This window comes from Acyrthosiphon pisum, chromosome A1 (genome assembly GCF_005508785.2).
Source record: "Acyrthosiphon pisum isolate AL4f chromosome A1, pea_aphid_22Mar2018_4r6ur, whole genome shotgun sequence".
NCBI classification, from domain to species: Eukaryota; Metazoa; Arthropoda; class Insecta; order Hemiptera; family Aphididae; genus Acyrthosiphon; species Acyrthosiphon pisum.
This window is the reverse complement of record NC_042494.1, coordinates 61,709,067-61,722,446: the sequence shown is the minus strand read 5'-3', so window position 1 is coordinate 61,722,446 and position 13,380 is coordinate 61,709,067. Positions and strand designations below refer to the sequence as shown.

At 26.8% G+C, this 13,380-nt stretch overlaps 2 protein-coding genes across 4 annotated transcripts in view; both read left to right on the top strand.

The window, feature by feature from the left end:
- The window catches only part of LOC100159027, a 302,306-nt gene that overhangs the window by 230,956 nt on the left and 57,970 nt on the right, over positions 1–13,380 (top strand). The window lies entirely within an intron of this gene.
- Positions 7,983–12,564, top strand: LOC100159642. 3 transcript variants are annotated; one of them, XR_511039.3, is made up of 7 exons: positions 7,985–8,481; positions 8,563–8,769; positions 9,683–10,013; positions 10,097–10,319; positions 10,473–10,628; positions 10,692–10,799; positions 12,094–12,150. XR_511039.3 is itself a non-coding variant. In XM_008188143.3 (6 exons), exons 1-5 carry the CDS (start codon positions 8,266–8,268, stop codon positions 10,579–10,581), a joined length of 1,086 nt encoding a protein of 361 aa, XP_008186365.1. In that variant the 5' UTR covers positions 7,983–8,265; the 3' UTR covers positions 10,582–10,628; positions 12,094–12,564. The 3 variants fall into 3 exon arrangements, 2 of the variants coding, with proteins under 2 accessions (XP_008186365.1, XP_029343211.1); XM_008188143.3 differs by lacking the exon at positions 10,692–10,799 and having other exon boundaries at positions 7,983–8,481; positions 12,094–12,564; XM_029487351.1 differs by lacking the exon at positions 12,094–12,150 and having other exon boundaries at positions 10,692–10,803.

Sequence of the window (13,380 nt, the reverse complement as noted above, 5' to 3'; positions counted from 1 at the left end):
GACGATTTGCTAAATTTGTAAAATATTTACTCAACATAAGCTATTATTGTCATCAGAAATATATATAATATATTAATGTAAATTGTATAGATATAAGTTACTTTTATCTTATTGTAAAATGTCTGATGTAAAAATATATATTGTAATGTAAAAAGGGCTAATGTCCGTATAACTAATAAAATAAAAATAAAATAAAATAAAATATATATATTCATCGATGTAAATGCCTGAAATTTGTTGTAAATATGTGTAATTAATTATCCCTATCAACTGTATAAATGTTAAATATTGTTACTATTTTATCAATAAGTTAGATGACCTTGTATGTCAGGAACACTTTATAATTTATAAAAAAAAAAGAATTTAATTTTTCAGAGCTTTGTGTTACACCACGTATATATTAGTAATACCTGCTTACTAAGACATTGTAAAAATGATGATTTGCATATTTAATCGTAATTTGTCTATATAGATATATGAAAATAAAATGACATAATACAGAATATATATGCCACCAAATCGATACGCACACATTCAGGGACGATCTCAAAAAAAATCATAGGGGTGTAGTCTTTAAAATTGCTGACTATAGAATTTGAAATTCAAAATTTTTGTTAACTATTAAGTTATTTTTAGTTACATACCATAAGTTTATAATTTCTTTTTACCTTATGTTTCAATTTTTAGTTTAAATTAATTTCAAGTTGAAACTTAGAATTGCCTAACTTATTATTTTTAATTTATATCAGAATGAAATAACGTCAACAAACATATGAAATAGGTAATAATTATAATTCATCACTTATTATTATTCATGCCAAATCATTATCTACATTATAAGAATCGTCCTCTTCTAGTCTTCTATCAGTAAAATATTTATTTAAGAAATTGATTTAACTATATTTGTAATTCCCTATTCTAGTAAATGGCTCTGTAATATCAATAATTATTTTTATTTTTATTATTTAATTATTTATAAATTAACTTAACTTGAATTTGATTAAAAGTAACTCGTTATTTATTAAGTTAATATCAATTAAAATAAGTTAAGTTAAAAATTAAGTTCATGAAAATTAAATTTAAAAAATTTAAGTTAAAAGTTAAAATTAACTTAACTTTTAACTTTTTAACGCATTTATGCCCAGGCTTGTTAAAATCTATATTTTTTATATCTAAATTTGATCTATATAAATATAATCTATATTTCGTATATTATAAAAGTGATAAATCATATAATGTAGATATACCTATAAGATATTCTAAGCCTTGAAATAAACAAGGTAGGTTTTAAATGAGAAATTACAATTTACAACTCGTGGTACTTTCTAAGCCTTGTATCAGAAAATAACTCGCGAGTAATCACAATTATTAAAACACCGAATAAGGTGTACAATAGACCAGCGTTCCTCAAACTGTGGGTCACGACCCCCTGAGGGGTCGTGATTCAATTTTTGGGGGGTCGCGAGAAGTTTTTTAAATTATACAGATTGTAAGAAATTTATGTTTTTTTAAATTGTATAGACTATAGAATATAAATACTAATAGAAGTATAAAGTAATATACGAATTATTACGGGAATTATTACGACGGGTATTTTTGGTACATTGTTATCGTAAAAATATTCCGATTACTTTTTTAATTCTGTAAATGTAAAACCATGGGGGTCGCGATAGATTTTTGGAAGAAAATTTGGGTCGTGGTCCTAAAAATATTGAGAACCACTGCAATAGACTGTTATTTTCTTTGTCTATATGAGTTGTACAGACGTCAAACACACACACTATATACGATATAAGATAATCGGTAATCTTCGTCTGTTGAGTGTTTCTTCAAAACGCGATTATCGCGTATTTTGGATATTCCAAAAAAAATTTATAGTTTGGTACCCTCACTTGATAACGTATTATGTAATATTATAATCGCCCGCCTCAACCGTCGCCGCATGCTTGGATCATATACCATGGATGTAGCTACAGCGTATGAATTTGTTGCCTATATAGCGACGAGTCACCAAATTAGATGATCGATTTGCGAAAGCGCAATGCAACTCCTCGCATAGTGATCCGTAGGTACAATATGTATCTGTGGATAAATATGCAAGAAGTCACGTTGCAAATGCGTATATCGACCACCTAATTCGCATCTCTATATCGACAACGTTTTTTGTATTGATTTAATAGGCTGTGGCTCCATCCATAGTATATGATATAAAGCCACATACCCAGTACCCACATTGCTTAAATGCGATGACAGAAGTAGACGGCTTATCGATTTTCTACTGTATATTAATATATTATATGCATGATATAATATTATTAGGTATATCCAGGGCCATATTTACCATAAGGCAGGATAGGCAACTGCCTATGGCCTCCGTTATTAGAGGGCCTCAGATTTTTATGATCATTATTTTTTTTTTTTTTTTAGTTCTACTTTCATCGTATAAAATAGATATATGAAACATACCTATACGCTTAAGCTCCCTCCCTCCCAAAATGTTAAGAAAATTTAAAAATTATTTTAATGGTCTATGATAGTCGTTCAAAAAGTCTTAAATTGTATTTAAAATATTTAAAAATGTACTACCTATACAGTGGCGTGTCCAGGAATTTTAAATGGGGGGACACCATTTTTTTTTTAAATAACCAAAAGAAAGCGGATAAGTGGAAGTCGCTCTGCTGTACAGTAGGCTACAATTGGATGACTGTAAATTTAAATTCAATGATATATTTCTGATATATATTCATGTGTGCAAAAAACGGTTCTGAGCGGAGACGGTTTGGCAGCCTAGGATACAATCCATTATACATTGACCCAATTGTAACCTACTATACAGCGGAGTGACATCCACTTACCTGCATTTTAAATTTTAAGTTTGATAAATTTTTTCGAAATTAAAACTTTAAATATTTATAAAAAAAATTGTGCATATGTATTTTTAATATTTTTCAACTGCTATTGTAAAAATATATTAGGGGCCGTGTATTATAATATTTTCATGCTTTTTGACCAAATAAAAAAAAATGTATTGTTATATATTATATAAAAAAAAAAATACAATATAAGAAAATCGGGGGGGAAATCGCTACATGAGAAATCGAGAGAATTTCCAATGATGTTAAAATTTGAACTTCAAACGCTCATAAAAATTTTATTTGACTTTCAGGTAAACATTTTTTTTTGATAAAGGTAGAAAAAAAATGTCTGCAAGAAAGTCAAATTAAATTTTTATGAGCGTTTGAAATTCATATTTTTACAACATTTGATATTCGCTCAATTTCTCATGTGACGATTTTCTTATTTTATTGTAATTAAAAAACAAATGACTGTAGATACTTAAAAATTTCACTGAATGTTTATATTAGCATTTTCTATACATGATAAAATTTTTAAAATAATTTGACTCTTTTTGAGCTGTTTACGGACATTGTCAGTTTTAAAATTTTTTAGTTTTTTTTTCTTTAAATATCAATAAAGTTTTATGTTGGGCCAAAAAGTGTAAAAATTGAATACAAGACTCATGATATATTATTACAATAACAGTTGAAAAATATTAAAAATACATAGGTACAATTTTTTTTTATAAGCATTTAAAAATCGAATTTTGACAAAATTTATGAAATTTAAAATTGAATAATTATTTTGTAGTTAAAAATTTATAAAATGTTCAACTTTTATATCTAAGGCTTGAAAATTTAAAATAAGATTCCATGTAAGTGGTTTATTCTGTTACCAAAAATTCTAAGAAATAGATAAGCACAGTTTATTTTTGTAGTCATTTTAAGTTCAAATTTGGACGAAATTACATATTAAAAAACCTAGAATAACTATTTTAGTTATTTTGTTGTGATTGTAATGATTGTATAATATTATTCGTGAGTACTTGAAACTTCTAAAGTATACTATTATGTATCTATGAATCATAGACTATGATAGTATCACGGTTTGTTTTTGATGTATAACGCGTTATAAGTACTTAATAGATATTGTGATATGATTAATTTGGAATTTATTATAGGTCAATTTTTTTTTTAATACCATAGATAAGTATATAATATGCTTTATACCTAGACTGACATACCTTCTCCGCTCAGAATCGTTTTTCTTATACAATGATATTATATCATTGAATTCAAATTTAATACCATCCATTATACAGTGACCCACTTGTAACCTACTGTACAGCAGAGCGACATCCACTTACCCACCTTCTTTTTTTTTGAAAATGTTGCAAAGTATATTATTTATATTATTATTATTATTATTATATAAATGATAACTCAGGAACTTTTTACTATTGGAGACGATTAGACGAATAACCATAGGCTCAAATAGACAAATTATTTTGGGGGGACTAAAGCCCCTCCTATAATATTTTCTAAAAATTATATATGCTCAGTACTAATTAATGACTTTTGAACTGGGGGGACTTGGCAGAAATGTGAGGGGACTAAGTCCCCCCAAGCCCCCACCTATTTGCGCCAATGCGAATAACGATATTGAAAGCTGATTTAAATTATCAACTATTGTCATTGATTATAAATACTAGTATTTATAACTAGTATTTACTTTATACCAGTATTTATAATCAATGTTATTATGATAGATATACTGCAATGATTCTCTTCTGCATTGAACATTTTAAAATGTTAAAACACAATAATACCATCATCGGGCAACTAATCCGTAGGTTTTAATTTTTAAAACGTTCAAACCACAGATAATGGGTACCTACAACTAATTGTGATTTGTACCATTTTCTATGATTTGTACGACGTATAGAGATACAAGCGGTTTAATTGTTAAAGAGACATTTCTTTAAAAAAAAATATATTGTCAATGGTATACATACCTATAGTTTTTTTTTTATAATTTGAATATTTTGCTTACCTGCGGTAAGATGAGAGCTCCAGTTGTCGAATTTCCGTAATATCGCTGAGCCACAACTGTCGGTAACCCGTTGTCGATCGACTGTAAGCTAATAATATCACTGTTATTATCGGGCGACGAATTCAAAGACAAATTAATATCACTCATGGTGTCCGACGACGATGGCCGACGATAACGATGGTTCGCACAACGACGACAACACTACCGAAATATTTTATTTGTTATTACTTATTAGATAGGTATTAGATAAACAACGCAGAATAATTTGTACAAAAACTATTTATTTTCAAACAAAAAATAATAAAGTTATGTTATTTTGGAACACTCGAAATGTTTAACGACGAAAATACAATGACGTTGATAATTTAATAATAATAATAGTATTTGTAGTTGTAGTAGTAGTAGAAGTAGTAGTAGTATAGTAGGTGTTGTATATTATAGTATCGCGCGAACGTGCAAGACAGTGGTCAGTTGCATAATATTATGTCTGCGTACACAAAGGGTATTCGGGGTAGGAGTGGTTGAGAGGTCTTGGTTGGGGGAGCACAAAGTCAAAAACACTATTCGTTGAATGCCGAACTGCCGAAGACGAACTGTCTATAGTGTGTACAGCCGGAGGTCTTCGGACGTGCCCGCCGAAGACGATTTAAAATACGGCGATCGCCGATCGCGAAAATACTGATAATAATAATAAGAAAAAAAACAATAAAATTAACAAAATCTTAAAAGTCTAAAAAAATTAATCCAATAGTGTCACGTGGGTTTTTCAGCAGTTTCAGTAAGTCTCGACCGTCTAGCATAATAATATAACATAATTTATAATATTATTATGTAACGTTATTATTGAAGAATCTCGTGTTAATAATGTATTATTGTTTTTAAAACAGCGGGGGTGTGTGGAATTGCTAAATGTGAAATACCACTAAAAACGGACTCCGTAATATCGTCGCAATATAACCTACCTTTGATTGCATTACGAATTTTCTTTAACATTTTTAGTTTACCATAACGTTTTGTTATAAACAAATAATAATATCAAGTATATAATATAGAAGCGTTATAATACTTTATAGTAATTCAATTAATACCTAATAGGGATAATATGATCGACCACTTGGGTACCTACTTAGATAATATCACTTTAATATATTATATAGCCATAAAGACTAAAACTTAAAAGTAATAATATATAGTATCTACCTTAGCTTAAATTTTAGTACTTATTATATAAGTAGGTACCAGGTACCTACCTGGTTACCTAATATCCATTATACAATATATTATTTTATATAAATCAAATATAGGTAGGTACTCAATTTAAGTTTACGATCTTCGTCAGCAAACATATAATTTATCAAACCAATCCCGTTTTTATTATACATTTCTTCTGTGACTGTTGTTTATTTATTATTACAATTGTTCTATACTTCTATGTAATAATAATAATGTTTACCTATTACATCTTTTATAACTGAATTTAGTAGTACGGATACAGCTATAATTTTGAGTTGGGCGAGTTATACCTTTTCCCCTAACTTTGCACAGTACATCGTCATATAAGTGGTTTAAAATTTAATTTTATAACAAATTATTAAGTCTCTCAAATCACAATGCCCCTTATTAATTCGTCTATGTTACAAAAGTATTTTTTGTAATAAAACAAACGTATTTTTTTTTTAAATACTACCTTATCCTATTATAGATACTCCCGTCTTTGTAACGTGTTTTTTATCTTTGGTATTTTGAGATCAAATAATGCATTGGGAATTTCGACTAAATTACTAAAACGGGGTATCTATATAATATTATATATTATTATTATTTATTATACACATTAACACATTTCAAACACAAATGTGAACAGTGAATATCTGTATAATAATATTTCATTTTCATGAATTTATTGATAATACCAAGAAAATTGAACACGACATAAACAATTACCTATAGGGTAATACATTTTAATCAATAAATGATACTAATCAATTTTTTGTTTTATAAAATAGAAAAAGTTTAAAAATATTTATAGGCGGCGAATTGTATTCTATATACACTTGAAAACAAATTTAATAAAAATGACGTCTTTGAAGCTAAATGTAGTCTCTGATTTATCGTCAATGATAGCAAAAATGTATAATATAAAATACACAAGTATTGCTGGAGCCTGAAACAGAAAAGTAAACATCTATGTTCGTACCTATAGAGATCCAATTTTTTGGAGCTAATGATCAGCGGCCTCCGACCCATAGTCCGTGGCTCCGTCTTGTCTTTATTAGAGGCCTGTCGTGTGCAAACACATTTCAAGCATATCGTTAATCATTTAAATATTTAATACATGTTAAATGTTTTTATTGCGATTACGGACCACGAGATTTTTCAAATATAATAGGTGGCCGGTGCGGCCTCGGGTGCGGCGGTGCCTAAAATAAGTATAAGCGCTTCCTCACTCTAGATTGTGAACTATAATAATATTATAATGTATAACAATATTAATTATTATGGTATTTTTCAACTATAAAGACGGAAATGTTATTAATTTTAAATATTATTATGATAAAAGATTAACAGAATCACGGATTAGGATATAATATTTCACGTCTACGGGTCCTATCACTGGATAGCTTCCCTACTCGCCGTCTCTTGTCCGTCATATTTTGTCATCATATTTGCTTATTGTATTTTTTTTTTTTTATACAGATTGTAAATTTTTACTATATATTTTAATAAAAAAAAAAAAAGGATATAATAATAGATATTATACAAAAATAATATTTACTTCACGGTTTTACTGTTTAAGATATACATATTATACGCTAGGACCTTTAGGATATCTTTAAACCGTGATGTACTTTAATGTATCTATGAAGAGTGGATATAATGGACTGGTATTGATATTTGACATGGTAGTGGATGGCGGGGGTACGGACCGCAAATTTCTCCACTGTTTTCATCATCGCCAAATCGGCAACCATAGATATTTTTTAATACAATATGAGATCTGGTTTTGGCGATACCGGTGGTTTTATTTGAAATCACATTTTTAAATATGATAATACTATTTTATTTATTATCATTTATCACGGATTACGGAGTTCAAACCACGCACAGTGATACGGAGTACGGACTTATAATTTATGATATGGCCTTATATTAGATTTATATTTTATCCTCAGAATGAATTTATTTATTTTATATTAATATTTATTTAGTCAGTTAATCTGTGATATATCCTCGGACCACGGTTTAAGAATATAATATATAGATGTCTGATGTATAGCAATTCGTACAACCGTACCCACAAAAGTTACAGCCTTATGAAGTGTATTCATTATTAAAATAATTTTTAACTAATAATTAACAAAATAAATTTAAATAATGAAAACGCGTAAGTGTTGTGTAAAAGGATGCACTAGTGTAAAAAGAAACCCTAAGGTTTCTTTTTTTAGTGCACCTAAAGCTAATTATTTAGCTTGGAACTTAGCAGTGAGTAATGCTAACCGTGAAAAAACAGTTGTAAAACGTGTATGTGCTGAACATTTTCGACCTGAAGATATAATAAATACATATTCAGTTCCTGACGATGTTGCCAATGTAAGTATTAAATTACTATCTACCTACCTATATTTAATTAATTTTGTTTACACATAATTATTAAATTATTGTATGTTATAGGAAGTTGGAAATAGAATCAAAATTGGTTTAAAAAAGGGGAGTGTTCCTTCCATTTTTTCTTCTGTTGATAAAAAAAGTAATGAATTTGTACCTTCTGTCAATAATTTGAATACTGATCACAATTATGCCAATTGTTCAGTTAGTCATCAAGTCAATAAATCTAAAACAAGAAAGTTATTCATAGAAAATATTAGAGAAAATATGTCTGTAAGTACCAATTGTACTAATTGCTTGTTTTTATGTATTATTATCTAATATAGGTAGATACTACCCATACTATAAAAGAAGTAGCCAAAGTTATTTTAGTAAAGCTCATTATTGGTAAGCGGTCGATAATTTGGCTGCTCCCGTTGTATAGTAAAACTAATATACTTAACTAATTTATTATATTATTTTATAGTATAAACTATTAACTTTACTATCAGTTCATGCCCGAGTTAATGGTATATACCAGGCAAGCCCAACCTTTTTCAACTTAAAGTGCCACATTCAAAATTCATATTTATACTACGGGTCGAATATACTTCACAGTATTTTTGTTCATTCTGATAAATACAATAAATATAATATTATCTTTGTTCAATATTTCCACGTTATTCGCTAGTTAACAATTTGTTTTCGTCATTAGAAACTACACAATTATAAGATATTTTTTAATTCTTAAAAGCTTATTAAAATAACATTTTTTTTAAATTATAATTTTTATTTTTATTTACACTACCTACCTACTTATACAAATTTATAATTGTATTAAATATTCACGGGCTGGTTGGAATACTTCCAGGACACACCTGGTATATACTAGTGATAATTCAAATGTATAATTTATAATTCAATAATTATATATTTGTTTTTCTTTGAATAAAAAAAATAATAATAATTAAATAATATTCCAGAGTTAATGTTTTATACTACCTATCTATAATCAATGATGATAATTTTATTTTATAATTAAAGACTAATGAACTTATAAATGAAGATATTGAACCATATAAGTTAAATGACGAGCTTCCAAATAAACATTTTAAATCATTTGAAATACTGTTTTTAATTTAATTATTTTACTATTAGATAATATTATTATAATAGTAATTTTTATTTGTAAACTTGATTTCTTTAGGAAAATATTGTTGAGATATTGACATTTAATGACCTAACAGTACATTTTAAAAGAGTCATATTACCAGAGGGATGGACATCACATTTTAGTAACGATGAAATTGTTTTTTATAAACCAAAATTCAATGATGATAAAATGAAAATAGAAAAACAAATAGTTTTTAAAAGTACGTTGGAAATATGTGTATATATTTACCAATTTACTATTCAAACTGAAAAAATAAGCAGCACATTAAAATATCCAATTAGCTTAACAAGTCTGTCTCAATTGATTAAAGTTCTTGATTTAAAAAAAATTTGTGGAGGTGGTCCAAGATCAATAGATTTTCCAGGTAAACATTATTCTTATTCGTATTACCAATTAAATACGATCAGAAATTCCTAGATACTTTGATAATTATAATATGATATTCAGGAGTTCGAGTAAAAACTGCAACCTTGGAAAATAATCAATTGTGGCGTCACCAAAAATGTCCAATTTTAATAGACATAAAAACAAAAAAATGTTCAGCCTGCAACTTCTTGATAAAATATTTTGGAAAATCGTCAAAGCAAGTAAAACAATCAACACACATTGGATGTACTCTTACGCCAACAAAATGTAGTATAGTAAAAAATTTGAAAAGATCCAATACAAGGTAACATTTAAAATTCAATATTTTTATTATTTTATTTGTTACGCATCGGTATAAGTGTTAAACTTATTTAAATGCATAATTAGGATATATAATTTTAGGTTTGATTTAAATTATAAGAAATCTAATTCGTTGGTATTGATTCATAATTTGCAGGCTAAAGACAACTATTACAAAGATCAATTTTGAATTGAAAGAGCTACAAGAAAAACAAAGAAAATATCAAATGACTGAACAAAACAAATCTCAGATTCAGAAAATTTAAGTTATCCTCAAAAACTGTTGGTCAAAGAAACTGTTTCAGTTTGTATTGTAAGTTATTGATGTTTCTTAAAAATACTTGGCAAATATTAAATATAACCATTTTAATAATAGGTACAGCTCAATTAGTCTTAAAATCTTCTTGAAAATGCTGGTGCTTAGGTGGATGGATTAGTGTCAGATGGTGCAACTTGTAATAGCCAATTATGGTGAAAACTGGGTGTAAGTGGTGAAAAGGATACTTTAAAAACAAATTTGAACATCCTTTGGATGGTAAAATACATATTAATTATTCTCTGATGCACCCCATCTTATCAAGGGTGTCCGGAATAGCTTATATTTTTTTTTAACATTTATTAAAAGATATACAATCTGTAATATTATTTAATATTTACAATGAGCATATGAGTGAAATTTACAATGACTGTGACAGCGTGAGGGGGGTAGCCACCCAGCAGTAACACTCGACGTGAAGTAGATTATAATATAATTTATATGTTATTTGATTTCAATGATTACCCATGATTAGTGATATACATTTTTGTGACATTTTTTTTTTTGTGAAAACTATAATAATTTCTTATAAATTAAATCCCTTGATATTTTAAAGTAATTGACAATTGTATATTAAACCTACATAATTATATTTATAACTGTAAACTTGTGTTACCATTTACCCATTTTAGTATTATTTTAAGCTGTCTTTTATAAAAAATAATTATATTAAGTTTTATCAATTATATTTTTAATACTATAGTCTATAATAATAGGTAGAAAAATAATTTTAAAGTAATGAATTATATTGATTTTATAATGTATAATTTTTATTTTTATTAAAAACTTCATTCACCATATTTTCGACTACGGTAACTTTACTGGTAGGAAAATAAATGGTTGGTCAGAACATCAAGTGTCGGGGAAAACAAAAAATTAATTTTAAACAAGGGTTATAATATTATAAAAGTAGTTACTGCAACATGTAAATTAAAAAAAGAATCACTATACAATGTATATACATTATACATATCTAGATATAACTGTGTAAGACAAATCAATTGATTTCAAAATAATATGTAGTTAATCCACAAAATACCATGTTATTTTTGTTTGATTTATGACATTTGTTGGCATTTTACTGGGATTATTTAAGAGTACAATATTTGTTTTTCTTTCAAACTCATGTGCAACATAGATTAATCACTTTCACCTAAAATAGTTTTTTTATGATTTTTTAGTAATCTTAGAGTAAAATCACTTATTACAAAAATTATAGAGGATAATATTTTTGAGGATTTGGCATATTATCAGTTTTATTATTATTCGACTTTCAAAATAAAAAAAAATTTCTAAATTTAAATAATCAAAAACCGATGTCATACCTTCAAAAATATTATCCTCTATCATTTTTGTAATCTGTGATTTTACCTTAATTTTACCTTAATAAAATACAAATAATATAAAAAATACTCCTAAATGTTATGTTTTTATTATACATTTATATTATTTATTTTATCAGATTTTAGAAGATAATCATAATATATGGCTTGACAATTGGGAAGACCAACTAAATAAACAAAATATTTTAAAAGAAGAATTTTTAACCAAATCAACAGTGGATGGCTTATGACTATCAGGTCAGCTATTGAAGTATCAAAATATTTACTGAAGCAAATTTAAATATGTTTTGTTTTCTAAATTTAATCAAGACCAACTACAATTAAAAATAACAACTGCATTTTTAGTTTTATAATAAGTAGTTACAAACTACTTCTGTGACCAGCCAATTATTAGGAAGATGTGTACTGCCAACGAGGATTTAACTTTTAATTATTAATTCAGTTTCAGATGCACTTTGTTTTATATATGTATCTTTTATATTAGCACTTTTATTTTGTGTATTAATTCTATTATATTTGTAAACTGTTATCAGGACCTTTGACTATGGACCATCTTAAACTCACTTAATATTTAAATATATTATAATAAATATATTGTTACCTGTTAATTGTTATACTGTTATTAATTTTAATTTGTAATCATTTCTTATTAATAATTGTGATTTGTTTTTCTGTATTATAAAATGTCGTTTGGTGTAAATTTGTAAAATAATTAAATGAAATATTATTAGTTTCAACAAACTTAATCGCTTTAACATTTTCAGTGAAAATTTATAATAAATACATGGTAGAAATATAATCTAAAATAAATATTTTAAAAATAAGAATATTTTTGCTACATATAATATTATGATAAATATAAATTATATATAAATAATATAAATTTACAAGTATTTCCAATGACCTGTCTATCCAATATTTAAACCGGGAATCGTAAGATATTGGTACTAATAATATACCAAAAATATCAATCAACAATTTTAAATCTGTCCAGCAACAACACAAAAGAGCAAACAGCTGATAAGCTTAAATCATTAATTCAATTTGAGATTTATAAGCTATAGTAGATGAATTGAAATAGACAATATTTTTGATTAACAGATACAGAATATTGCTTTATGAAACAAAAGATTGTGTTATTTATTACTTATTATTATGTGAATACATTACAAGCATTTCACAAAAACTATTTCTCATGATTTTTACAGAACTTATCAAGATATTTTGTGCACATACATTTTGTTAAAATAAACTGTTGGAATTCTAATACTGTGATACATGATACATCATACCGTACATTAGTAATATGAAACAACAATAACAATTGTTTGATAAGCTTAATTACTTTTTTACGTAAAGTATCTAAGCATCAGAGAAACCAGAAGCTACACTGATAAACCTAAGGG